General features: G+C 41.0%; 1 protein-coding gene across 1 annotated transcript in view; it reads left to right on the forward strand.

Annotated features, from left to right (window-relative positions):
* The window catches only part of NLRP3 (NLR family pyrin domain containing 3), a 48885-nt gene that overhangs the window by 10664 nt on the left and 24029 nt on the right, over positions 1 to 14192 (forward strand). Inside the window, exons 6-8 of the mRNA XM_055566700.1 lie at positions 4131 to 4298; positions 11788 to 11958; positions 12988 to 13158. Of these exons, the coding sequence (XP_055422675.1) occupies positions 4131 to 4298; positions 11788 to 11958; positions 12988 to 13158 (510 nt within the window). The remainder of the gene's footprint in view (positions 1 to 4130; positions 4299 to 11787; positions 11959 to 12987; positions 13159 to 14192) is intronic.

Raw genomic sequence — 14192 nt, forward strand, 5'->3', positions numbered from 1 at the left:
CTTTTCCTTGGCACCGCTACCAGGATGACTTTTCTATTTATTGTTGGGTCATCAAGGACTACCTGCTGAGGCTTCAGTAGTGGCTAAGACCCAGGTCTGGTTCACAACAACTTACAGTTGGGTTGTGGGGCCAGGAAGGAAACCAGGGCTGTTGGTAGAGGGGGCAGGCTTTGGTAAGAATATTGGTGGAGTGCATCTGAAGCACACAGCGGGAGCCCTTGACCAGCTGGATCCTGAAGCATGGAGTATGAAAGAGCCAAGGATGCACAAGGGGCAGCCTAGACCAAGGGGATGGTGGGTTCAAAGAGTGGGATGGGAAAGCAGGGTACATTTTAACAATGGCAAATAGTTCAGAATAGCTAGAAAGAAGAAAGAAGATGGAAGAGGGAGAGAGCGAGAACAGGGGGGACTATAGCACCTACAAAAGAGCCTAATATAGTTTGCAAATCCTGTGAACTTTCATTTTCAGTCTTTAGAAAGAAGCATGTATGTTATGACTGCAAGAAAGATTTTTACTTAGTTTGTTCAGTCTTATAAATAAAATCTCTGTAGATGTTCCACTTGTCACTTATTACAAGAGATGGCTTTTAAGTGCTTTCAGTTAATGCAACTGAATGTGAAGGCTCTCTGGCAGTATCTCATTCTTAGAAGCATACCAACTGATACCTGTCGAGAGAAAGAAGGCTTGGTAGATTTGGTACTCTGCCACCAGGGGCTCAGTTCTGAGGACAACCTGGACAAGAGCAGTCTGAATTCCTCAAGGTCCCAGACTTCTAGCTTTTTTACATATTGATTTTTTTTCAAACTATACAGCCCCATCTGCTACCATGTCTTGAGAGAAGATCTCACTAGGGCACTAAAAATGAGGCTCAGAAAACAAGACACCTAAGATCATAGGATTGTGAAGAAGGCTGGCAGAAACTCAGACTAAAACCTTGAAGAAAAGCCTGATGCCCATCATGGTAGATGACAGCTACCTTCTTCTGCAGACAGGAGCTTGCCTAGTGTGTTGTAGAGCCTTCGAAGGACTAGCAGCATGAGCACCCACCTGGTGCCTGTTAGAAGTGAAGGATCGCAGGCCTGATCCTAGACCCATGGAATCTTCATTTTAACAGGAGTAGCACTTTGGAATCACCTGGAAGTCTTAAAAATATCAATATGCTTGGTCCTACCTCAGAGATTCTGGCTTTATTCCTATGACGTGGCCTGGCATAGGGATTTTTGTGATCACTACTGACGCTATTATGCAGCTAATGTAAGAACCAGCCTCTGGGTCATTTAGCAGAGTATCCAGGGCCATGGGCAGGGTAGCCAATTGATGAAGGAGGAGAAGGATTCCTGAGGGAGGAACCAGAGGCTCTTCACAGTCAGCCAAAATCACAGGCTGTTTTGTAATTTAAAAAATATTATTATTATTTTTCATTGAGATATAGTTGATATACAATGTTTCCAGTGTATAACATAGTGATTCATAATTTTTAAAAAAATTGTTCTTTTTTAATTAAAAAAAATTTAAATTGAAGGATAATTGCTTTATAATATTGTGTTGGTTTCTGCCATACATCAACACGAATCAGCCATAGGTATACATGTGTCCTCTCCCTCTTGAACCTCCCTCCCACCTCCCTTCCCATCCCACCCCTCTAGGTTGTCACAGAGCCCCCAGTGGGAGTTCCCTGAGTAATATGGCAAATACCCATTGGCTACCTATTTTACATATGGTGATTCACAATTTTTAAAGGCTGCATTCCGTTTATAGCTATTGGCGATATTCCTTGTGTTGTACAACTTATTCTTGTATTTTATTTATTTTACACATAGTAATGTGTACTTTTTTTAACTTTTTGTTTTGTATTGAGATATAGCTAATTAACAAACAATGCTGTGATAGTTTCAGGTGAAAAGAGAAGGGACTCAGCCATATATATACATGTGTCCATTTTCTCCCAAACTCCCCTCCCATCCAGGCTTTCATACAGCATTGAGCAGAGTTTCATGTGCCACGCAAGTAGATCCTTCTTGGTTATCCATTTTAAATATAACAGTGTGTACATGTCCATTTCAAACTCCCAAATGATTCCCTCCCCTCATCCTTTTCCCATTTTAGTTTTTTAAATTGAAGTATAGTTGATTTGAAATGTCATATTTTTAAATCTATAGCACAGTGATTCAGTTATATATATATATGTGTGTGTTTTATATATATGTGTATATACATATACTTTTTCAGATTATTTTCCTAATAGGTTGTTACAAGTTAGTGTTGTAACAATACTGTATACCTGTGCTATACAGTAGATCCTTGTTGGTTATCTATTTTATATATAGTAGTGGTGGTGGTTTAGTTACTGTTGTGTCCGAATCTTTGTGACCCCGTGGACTGTAGCCCACCAGGCTCCTCTGTCCATGGGATTTTCCAGGCAAGAATACTGGAGTGAGTTGGCAGTTCCTTCTTCGGGAGATCTTCCCGACCCAAGGATTGAACGCACGTCTCCTGCTTGACAGGGGCCTTCTTTACTACTGAGCCACCTGGGAAGCTATATATAGTAGTATGTGTATGTTAATCCGAACCTCCTAATTTATCCCTCCTCCCCCTTCCCCTTTGATAACTGTAATTTTGTTTTCTATGTCTGTGAGTCTTTTTCTGTTCTGTAAATAAGTTTATTTGTATTGGTTTTTAGATTCCACATATAAGTGATATCATATACTATAATACCCTCTAAGTCCATCCAAGTTGTTGCAAATGACAAATTTTCATTATTTTTGTATTTTTCAATTGGAAAATAATTGCTTTACAATGTTGTGTTGGTTTCTGCCATACATCAACATGAATCAATCCTGCCTCTTTCTCTCTCTATATATCCCTTTTCTCTTGAGCCTCCTCACTCCCATCCTACCCTTTAGGTTGTCACAGAGTGCCAGGCTGGGCTCCCTGTGTTAGATAGCAATTTCCCACTGGTTATTTATTTGACACATGTTAGTGTATATATGTCAAAGCAAGCTCTGGGAGTTGGTGATGGACAGGAAAGCCTGGTGTGCTGCAGTCCATGGGGTCAGAAAGAGTCGGACATGACTGACTAAGCAACTGAACTGAACTGAACTGATATATCAATGCTACTTTCTCAATTTGTCCTACCCTCTCCTCCTGCTGTGTCCACAAGTCCATTCTCTATGTCTGAGTCTCCATGGCTGAGTAGTATTCTGTTGTGTGTTTGTGTTTGTGTATGTATATATCACACCTTTTTTATCTATTCATCACAGGCTCTTTTTCTTTTTAAAATTAATTTATTTATTTTAATTGGAGGCTAATTACTTTACAATATTGTAGTGGTTTTTGCCATACATCGACATGAATCAGCCATGGGTGCACATGTGTTCCCCATCCAGAACCCCCCTCCCACCTCCCTCCCTATCCCATCCCCCAGGGTTATCCCAGTGCACCAGCCCTGAACACCCTGTCTCATGTATTGAGCCTGAACCAGTGATCCGCTTCACATATGATAATATACATGTTTCAATGCTACCCTCTCAAATCATCCACCCTTGCCTTCTCCCACAGAGTCCAAAAGACTGTTCTTTACATCTGTGTCTCTTTTGCTGTCTCACATATAGGGTCATTGTTACCATTTTTCTAAATTCCATATACATGCATTAGTATACTGTATTGGTGTTTTTCTTTCGGACTTACTTCATTCTGTATAATAGGCTCCAGTTTCATCCACCTCGTTAGAAGGGATTCAAATGCATTATTTTTAATGGCTGAGTAATATTCCATTGTGTATATGTACCACAGCTTTCTTATGCATTGGTCTGCTGATGGGCAGCTAGGTTGCTTCCATATCCTGGCTTTTGTAAACAGTGCTGCTATGAACATTGGGTACATGTGTCTCTTTCAATTCTGGTTTCCTTGGTGCATCACAGGCTCTTTTAATCATAAAATGTGCAGAATAGCCTTACCAGGACTCCTCTGGCCTTTTGCATTCCTCAGAGCCCAGTCTTTGGTTCTGTGACACATTTCTTAATTCCTAGGATGCTTTTGCACTAGTGTCAGCCACTTCTGGCTCCAACTTCGGTTTGCTATTCTTAGAGATTCACTTTGTTTTCTCTTCTTCCTTCCTTTCAATTTCTAGATTGGTGAACTATCTGACCTCCAGCATTTGCAGGGGCATCTTCTCAGTCCTGAGCAATAACTGGAATCTCACTGAATTGAACCTCAGTGGCAATACCCTGGGAGACCCAGGCATGAACGTGTTATGTGAAACACTCCAACAACCTGGCTGTAACATTCGTAGATTGTGGTAAGAATCTGTGTGTGTATATGTGTGTATGTGTATGTGAGAAAGAGAGAAAGGGATAAGAAGGACCATTTTAGCAGTTTATTAATTTTCTAAGGCTGGCATAACCAAGTACCACAGAGTGGGAGACTTAAATAATAGAAATTAACTTTCTCACAATACTGGGAGCTGGAAGTCCAAGATGAAGTTGTCAGAAGTGTTGGTTTCTTCTGCTGCTTCTCTCCTTGGCTGTAGATCACTGTCCTCTCCCTGTGTCTTCACATGGTCTCTGTGTGTGTCTGATCTCTTCTTCATACAAGGACACCAGTCATGTTGGGGTTAGGGCCTGCCCTAATGACCTCATTTTAACTTAATTACCTTTGAAAAATCCAATTTAGTTATATTCTAACGTGCTAAGGGTTGAGATTTCAACATGAACTTTTTTTGGGGGGACACAGCTCAGCCTATTACAAATGGGAAGGCCAAATGGTTTGGAGGACAGTTATTTGAGAAGTTTCAGATGGGGAAGAATAAAGGGGAACTGAAAATAAGTCATTTGTTGAAGGAAAGGGCATGACTTTTAGTGTCTTCCATTTCTTCATTAGTCATGCTTATAGATGAGAATAGAAGAGTTTCCTCAAATACAGAAATGGCTACCTGACCTGGAACCCATTAAAATATTTTGCGTGGATTAAATTGTCACAGGGTATATCTTGCGGGTCTATAATAAAGTGCTTGCTATGAGCCCACACTGTGACAAACACCCTCTTCTAACAACACAAGAAATGACTCTACATGTGGACATCACTAGATGGCCATACTGAAATCAGATTAATTATATCCTTTGTAGCCGCAGATGGAGAGACTCTATACAGTCAGCAAAAACAAGACCAGGAGCTGACTGTGGCTCAGATCATGAACTCCTTATTGCCAAATTCAATTAAATTGAAGAAAGTAGGGAAAACTACTAGACCATTCAGGTGTGACCTAAATCAAATCTGTTATGATTATACAGTGGAAGGGAGAAATAGATTCAAGGGATTAGGTCTGATAGACAGAGTGCCTGAAGAACTATGGACAGAGGTTTGTGACATTGTACAGGAGTCTGGGATCAAGACCATCCCCAAGAAAAAGAAACACAAAAAGGCAAAATGGTTGTCTGAGGAGGCCTTACAAATAGCTGAGAAAAGAAGAGAAACTAAAGGCAAAGGAGAAAAGGAAAGATATACCCATTTGAATACAGAGTTCCAAAGAATAACAAGGAGAGATAAGAAAGCCTTCTCCAGTGGTCAATGCAAAGAAGTAGAGGATTCAAATGTATTCTTTTTAATGGCTGAGTAATACTCCATTGTGTATATGTACCACAGCTTTCTTATCCATTCATCTGCTGATGGACATCTAGGTTGCTTCCATGTTGTGGCTATTATAAACAGGGCTGCGATGGAGTATTACTCAGCCATTAAAAAGAATACATTTGAATCAGTTCTAATGAGGTGGATGAAGCTGGAGCCTATTATACAGAGTGAAGTAAGCCAGAAAGAAAAACACCAATACAGTATACTAATGCATATATATGGAATTTAGAAAGATGGTAACAATAACCCTGTATATGAGACAGCAAAAGAGACACTGATGTATAGAACAGTCTTTTGGACTCTGTGGGAGAGGAAGAGGGTGGGATGATTTGGGAGAATGGCATTGAAACATGTATAATATCATATATGAAACGAGTCACCAGTCCAGGTTTGATGCAGGATACAGGATGCTTGGGGCTGGTGCACTGGGATGACCCAGAGGGATGGTATGGGGAGGGAGGAGGGAGGAGGGTTCAGGATGGGGAACACGTGTATACCTGTGGTGGATTCATGTTAATATATGGCAAAACCAATACAATATTGTAAAGTTAAAAAATAAAATAAAAAAAATCATAAAAAAAAGAAATAGAGGAAAACAGTAAAATGAGAAAGACTAGAGATCTCTTCAAGAAAATTAGAGATACCAAGGGAACATTTCATGGAAAATGGGCACAATAAAGGACAGAAATGGTATGGATCTAACAGAAGCAGAAGATATTAAGAGGAGGTGGCAAGAATACACAGAAAAACTATACAATAAAGATCTTAATAATCCAGATAGCCATGATGCTGTGATCACTCACCTAGAGCCAGACATCTTGGAATGCAAAGTCAAGTGGGCCTTAGGAAGCATCACTACAAACAAAGCTAGTGGAGGTGATGGAATTGCAATTGAGGTATTTCAAACCCTAAAAGATGATGCTGTTAAAGTGCTGTGCTCAGTACGCCAGGAAAACTCAGCAGTGGCCACAGGACTGGAAAAGGTCAATTTTCATTCCAATCCGAAAGAAAGGCAATGCCAATGAATGTTCAAATTACTGCACAACTGCACTCATCTCACATGCTAGCAAAATAATGCTCAAAATTCTCCAAGTCAGGCTTCAACAGGATGTAAACTGTGAACTTCCAGATGTTCAAGCTGGATCTAGAAAAGACAGAGGAACCAGAGATCAAATTGCCAACATCTGTTGGATCATAGAAAAAGCAAGAGAGTTCCAGAAAAACATCTGCTGTATTGACTATGCCAAAGTCTTTGACTGTGTGGATCACAACAAACTGTGGAAAATTCTTAAAGAGATGGGAATACCAGACCACCTTACCTACCTCCTGAGAGATCTGTATGTAAGTCAAGAAGCATTAGTTAGAACCAGACATGGAACAACAGACTGGTTCCAAATTGAGAAAGGAGTAAATCAAAGCTGTATATTGTCACCCTGCTTATTTAACTTCTATGCACAGTACATCATGTGAAATGCTGGGCTGGATGAAGCACAAGGTGGAATCAAGAGTGTTTGGAGAAATATCATAACCCCAGATATATAGATGACACCACCCTTATGGCAGAAAGCAAAGAAGAGCTAAAGAGTCTCTTGATGAAAGTGAAAGAGGACTGTGAAAAAGTTGGTTTAAAACTCAACATTCAAAAACTGAAGATCATGGCATCCGGTCCCATCACTTCATGGCAAATAGATGGGGAAACTTGAAATATGACAGACTTTATTTTCTTGGACTCCAAGATCAATGCAGATGGTACTGTAGCCATGAAATTAAAAGATGCTTGCTCCTTGGAAGAAAAGCTATGACCAACCGGTTCAGTTCAGTTCAGTTCAGTCGCTCAGTTGTGTCCGACTCTTTGCGACCCCATGAATCGCAGCATGCCAGGCTTTCCTGTCCATCACAAACTCCCGGAGTTCACTCAGACTCATGTCCATTGAGTCAGTGATGCCATCCAGCCATCTATCTCATCCTCTGTCGTCCCCTTCTCCTCCTGCCCCCAATCCCTCCCAGCATCAGAGTCTTTTCCAATGAGTCAACTCTTCGCATGAGGTGGCCAAAGTACTGGAGTTTCAGCTTCAGCATCATTCCCTCCAAAGAAATCCCAGGTACAGGGTATTAAAAAGCAGAGACATTACTTTGTGACATAGGTTTGTCTAGTCCAAGCTATGGTTTTTCCAGTAGTCATGTATGGATATGAGAGTTGGACTATAAAGAAAGCTGAGTGCCAAAGAATTAATGCTTTTGAACTGTGGTGTTGGAGGAGACTCTTTTTTTTTTTTTCAGTTGGATTACATTTATTATAACTCATTAGCTGATGAAATTATAATCAGTTTCAGTGTTCTTTTTAATTTAAATTTATTTATTTTAATTAGAGGCTAATTACTTTACAATATTGTATTGGTTTTGCCATACATCAACATGAATCCACCACGGGTGTACACGTGTTCCCAATCCTGAACCCCCCTCCCACCTCCCTCCCCGTACCATCCCTCTGGGTCATCCCAGTGCACCAGCCCCAAGCATCCTGTATCCTGCATCAAACCTTGACTGGTGATTTGTTTCTTATATGATATTATACATATTTCAATGCCATTCTCCCAAATCATCCCCCCCATCCCTCTCTCACAGAGTCCAAAAGACTGTTCTACACATCTGTATCTCTTTTGCTGTCTTGCATACAGGGGTATTGTTACCATCTTTCTAAATTCCATATATATGCATTAGTATACTGTATTGGTGTTTTTCTTTCTGGCTTACTTCACTCTGTATAATCAGCTCCAGTTTCATCCACCTCATTAGAACTGATTCAAATATATTCTTTTTAATGGCTCTTGAGTGTCCCTTGAACCTCAAGGAGATCCAACCAGTCCATCCTAAAGGAAATCAGTCCTGAATATTCATTGGAAGGACTGATGCTGAAGCTGAAACTTCAGTACTTTGTCCACCTGATGTGAAGAACTGACTCATTGGAAAAGACCCCTGATGCTGGGAAAGGTTGAAGGCGGGAGGAGAAGGGGACAACAGAGTATGAGATTGGTTACATGGCATCACCACTCAACGGACATGAGTTGGAATAAACTCCAGGAGTTGGTGATGGTCAGGGAGGCCTGGTGTGCTGCAGTCCATGGGGAAGCAAAGAGTTGGACACGACTGAGTGACTGAAGTGATGAGCCCACACTGTGAAGTAGACTCACATGCCCTGAATCAAGTACATAGTTGTAGGGGCCATCCCTGCAACCCTCCTGCATCACAAATCTGGACTTCACAGCCAGTTTTAAAGCCCACCACCTCAGGACATTTTCATACCTTTCTGTGTTACTATTAATAACCACCCTATCATCAGTCTTCTTAATTTCACCCTTGTACAAGCCATTTTCTACTTTTCCTCATTCTTATTTTGTTACCATCCATCCAGGGTCCTTAGACTTTTTTTTGACTGTGCCACACAGTATATGGGATCTTAGTTCCCTGGCCAGGGATTGAGCCCATGTCCTCTGTAGTAGAAGCGGAGTCTTAACCACTGAATCACCAGGCAAGTCCCTTAGACTCTTTTTGCCTTTTGTTTGGCTACACCACTGGGCATGTGGGATTTTAGTTCCCTGACCAGGAATTGAACCCATGTTCCCTGCATTAAAAGTGCAGAGTCTCAATCACTGGACTGCCAGGGAAATCCCCCCATAGACTCTTTAATCAACAAAAATCAGTAAAATGCCAGATAAGAAACTAAGTTTAAGTTAAGTAAATAAGGAAGTAAAGCCATGGCCTTACTGGGGGTAGTGTTGCAGCATGAGGGAGTGAAAACAAGTAAAGGCACCCTTGCTGGCTCTCTGAGGTGGGGTGAGTTGGTTTCTTAAATGCAGTGAGGGTAGGGGCAGATCAGTGGGTTGGACCAGAGGGATGGCTTAGGTGGTTTGCTCACCCTCTCAGTGGTACTGTGTGCAGGGATCATGTGCAGTTATCCTACTTTTGCTCCTGGTACTTCAGAAATGGCAGTCGGGATTTTGGCCTTTTTGTATCTTTTTAGTCATAATTTGCCTCAACTATGCATGCATGCAGTTATTTTTAGTCCCTTATAGTTTCTTTCTTTTTTTTTTTAACATCCCTTTTCTTGCACTAACTTGTGTGGCCAGGCCCCTTCCCCTACGTAAGAACTGTGGAGTCCTAAGTACTGGACCACCAGGGAATTCCTCCCTTACAGTTTCTTTTGTATTCTATTGCCCGAGGAGACTTTCATCCAGGTGCAAGCACTGCAGTAAAGGGTCCCAGGTCCCAGCCTGTCTCAACTGCAGCAGCCCAGATCCAACAACCACAATTATTTGCTTAGATATTGCAATGCCCTCCAAGACCATTAACTTCTCATGACAGGATTCATGTTTGTCCTGCAATTGTCTCTATAATGTCTGGACAAGCTCTTACCATTTGTTTGTGCTCAAAAATACGTATCAGATGAATGCTGTCTGTTTGGTGTCCCTGCATCTACTTTTGCCACCCACCATTCATTCTCTGTACAGAAGACAGAGGGTTACTTAATATTTAAAAGATTATGCTTTGATCATGGCATTTCCTTGCTTCAGAGCTTTTTCTTACCTGTTTTGATAAATTATAAAATGTTCTTTTTGCCTTCGAGGTTCTGGCTGATTTTAACATTTAACATTCCTCTCTACCTTTATACCATGCCACTCTCTCCATCACCCCTGTGGATGAGATGCCCCTCTGTGATTCTAGAAAGTGAGACACAAACAGGGAGACATGTGTGAGAATGAGATGTTCTGCAGATAAAGATTTAGTTATCTATTTGCTTCTAGTTGGTATGGAAATGGAGACAGAAAAGGTAGTCCAAGAAGCTCCTGAGACATTTGAAATGAGCTGGAATACTGTTCTCGCTTCTCGGAGAGCAATAATTGTTTTGGAGGTGGTGCTGATAGTGGTGATGATGGTGATGGTGTGTGTCTGTGGAAAGCAAATCAAGAATTAGAGATGCTCACTCCTTCAGTGTAGATGGAGGGCTGGGATTAAAACATCAAACAAAACAGCAGGGACAAGATTGTCCAACAGTAAAGGAAGATGCATACAGCCCTAGAGAGAGCAGTATCGATCTGAGGGAGTTTCAGCTGTTAGGAACATGTGGTAAAGAGGTGGAGCTCATCGGCTAACCATTGTTTTCATTTATGAAACAGAAACATGCCATTTAAATACTTGAGAATTGCCCATTATTTAGAGGGTGCTCCCTGGCAGCTGTGGTCACAGACTGTGAGCCACAGAGCCTGAGAACTATCTTCCCAATATGCCTTTTTTTTGTTTTTACTTATTTTTTTAATTGAAGGAAAATTGCTTTATAATGTATTGGTTTCTGCCATATTACAAAGCAAATCACTCATAATTATGCATATATCACTTCCGTCTTGAGCCTCCCTCTCCTCCCCTCAACCCACCCCTCTAGGTCATCACAGAGTACAAGGTTGGGCTCCTTGTGTTGCATAGCAAATTCCCACCAGCTATTTACTTTAACAGAGTGTGTATATGTCAATGCTACTTTCTCCATTCATCCCACCCTCTCTTTCCCCCACTGTGTTCACAAGTCCACTGTCTATGTCTGTGTCTCCATTCCTTCCCTGCAAATAGGTTTAACAATACCATTTTTCTAGATTCCATATATATATGTGTTAATATATAATACTTGTTTTTCTGTTTCTGACTTACTTCACTCCGTATGACAATCTCTAGGTTCATCCACTGCACTAGAACTGAGTTGAATTTGTTTTCCCAATATGTCTTGAGCTGTAGTCAGGAGTTTCTGATGAAATGATACTTTCCTTTTTTAAAAAAAAATATTTATTTATATATTTGGCCTCGTTGGGTCTTAGTTACAGAACTCAGGATCTTTGATATTCAGAGTGGCGTGTGGGATCTAGTTCCTGACCAGTGATCAAACCCAGACCCCCAGCATTGGGAGCACAGACCCTTACCCACAGGACCACAAGGGAAGTCCCAAGATGATACTTTCCTTCATGAAAATTTAATTATAAATTGAGTTTAATTCTCTTTGTAACATGCGAACACAGTGCCCTTGCCTGGTGCTAAAACCCAGCAGAGGCCAGAAGGCAGTGACAGAAAAGCAGCCTATGCTCTGAGATTTTTCTGTTTCTGTGCTTGTAATGAAGGTTGGGACAGTGCTGCCTTTCCCATCAGTGCTGCTTCAACATCTCCTCAGTCTTGAGCAACAACCAGAAGCTGGTGGAATTGGACCTGAGCCACAATGCCCTGGGAGACTTCGGGATCAGACTTCTGTGTGTGGGACTGAGGCATCTATTCTGCAATCTGAAGAAGCTCTGGTGAGGCTGAACTAATTTCCCTCATGAAGTAATAGCTGTGGCTTTAATGAGCCATGATGTGTTAGAATTTTAATGTGAAAATGGCCTTGGGCTACTCAGAGGATTCCTTGTGTTTATCTCTGGATGTTTGTCCATAATTAATTTAGTTAGCATTTTTTTGTGGGAAAAGTCACATAGTCAGCCCTGGAGGGGAACTTAAACAAATCAGAAATATTATGCTTACCTTTAAGGTATTTACAACCTAGCTAAGAAAATAAAACCAATGTATTTTGCTTTAGAAGAGTTTTGGGACTTGATGATAAGGCCTTGGTTCACGTTAAATACGAAAAATGGGGCTAAAGCAGTGCAGTTGCTTGACAGTCTATGTAGCTCTTCTCTGAATGCTTGTGGGAGACTTGAATTTTGAAGAAGACAAAAAATCACTTGAAAATGGTAGGGCCAATTTATACTTGTTAGGGTGGCTATTATAAAAAAGCAAAACACAACAGGGCTATATATTCAGTAAAATAAGCCAGAAGCAAAAGGGAAAATATTGTATGATTCCATTTATATGTAATACCTAGAATAGTCAAGTTCATAGAGACAAAAGGTAGAATGGTGGTTTCCAGGGTTTTGGGGGAAGGGAATTTGGAGTTATTGTTTAATGAGTATAGAATTTCAGTCTGGGAATATGGAAAAGAGCTCTGGTGATAGTTGCACAGTTATGTGAATATACTTAAGTGCTACTAAATTGTAACACTTATAAATGAACACATGTTTACAATGGTACAGTTTATGCTATACATATTTTGCTTCAATAAAAATAAAGGTAGAGATCTAGGAAGATGTAACATTGCATGGGCTTTGATGGTGTTTTCTTGCTAATACACCAAATAGAAAAAGAAACACAAAGTTGGTAAAGAGCTTGGATATACTCTTCTCATGTGTGGAATGGACTATAGGCAAGGACAGGACAAGTGCTTTCTTGACTCATAACAGTGCGTGGACTGGGGTGAGAGGTGTTGTGACCATCTGCCGTCTCTCTGAAAGGTTGGTCAGTTGCTGTCTCACATCGGCAAGCTGTGAGGACCTTGCATCTGTCTTGAGCACCAACCATTCCCTGACCAGACTCTACTTGGGGGAAAATGCTCTGGGAGACTCAGGAGTTGGGATTTTGTGTGAAAAAGTAAAGAATCCACACTGTAACTTGCAGAAACTGGGGTAAGTCTTCATGAACGTCTCAGCAATAAAGCAACTTATTTTCAGTGATACATTATTTGGAAAATATGAATGGGGTTACTCTAAAAAGGATTAACCAGATGGAATTGAGGGTAGAGAATGGAAAAGACAATATCTGAAGTAGTTTGAAGTACTAGATACTACCTACTGCTAATAAGTTTGTTATGTTTCAGTTCAGTTCAGTCACTCAGTCATGTCTGACTCTTTGCAACCCCATGGACTGCAGCATGCCAGGCCTCCCTGTCCATCACCAACTCCTGGAGTATACTCAGACTCATGTCCGTTGAGTCAGTGATGCCATCCAACCATCTTATCCTCTGTTGTCCCTTTCTCCTCCTGCCTTCAATCTTTCCCAGAATCAGGATCTTTTCAAATGAGTCAGTTCTTCTCATAAGGTGGCCAAAGTTTTGGAGTTTCAGCTTCAGCATCAGTCCTTCCAATGAATATTCAGGACTAATTTCCTTTAGGATGGACTGGTTGGATCTCCTTGCAGTCCAATGTTCTCTCGAGAGTCTTCTCCAATACCACAGTTCAAAAGCATCAATTCTTTGGCTCTCAGCTTTCTTTATGGTCCAGCTCTCACATCCATGACAACTGGAAAAACCACAGCCTTGACTAGACAGACCTTTGTAATGTCTTTGTAATGTCAAAGACATTACAAAGTAATGTCTTTGCTTTTTAATATGCTCTCTAGGTTGGTCATAACTTTTCTTCCAAGGAGCAAGTGTCTTTTAATTTTATGGCTGCAGTCACCATCTGCAGTGATTTTGGATCCCCCCAAAATTGTTATGTCTACATGTTACTGAATGCAAGTTCCTATGCCCAAAGCACAGTGAGGCCAAACAAATCGAAATGTTGGAGTTTGGAACAGAGAAAGATTTATTGCAGGGCCATGAAGGAGATCGGTGCCTTTTGCACTTCAAAACCCTGCACTCCATTAAGGGTTTCAGCAAAGCACTTTTAAAGGCAAGTTGAGGGAGGGATGCAGTTGGTTGTTGCAAACTCTTTAGTGTCGG

Source organism: Bubalus kerabau, chromosome 1 (genome assembly GCF_029407905.1).
Source record: "Bubalus kerabau isolate K-KA32 ecotype Philippines breed swamp buffalo chromosome 1, PCC_UOA_SB_1v2, whole genome shotgun sequence".
Lineage (NCBI taxonomy): Eukaryota > Metazoa > Chordata > Mammalia > Artiodactyla > Bovidae > Bubalus > Bubalus kerabau.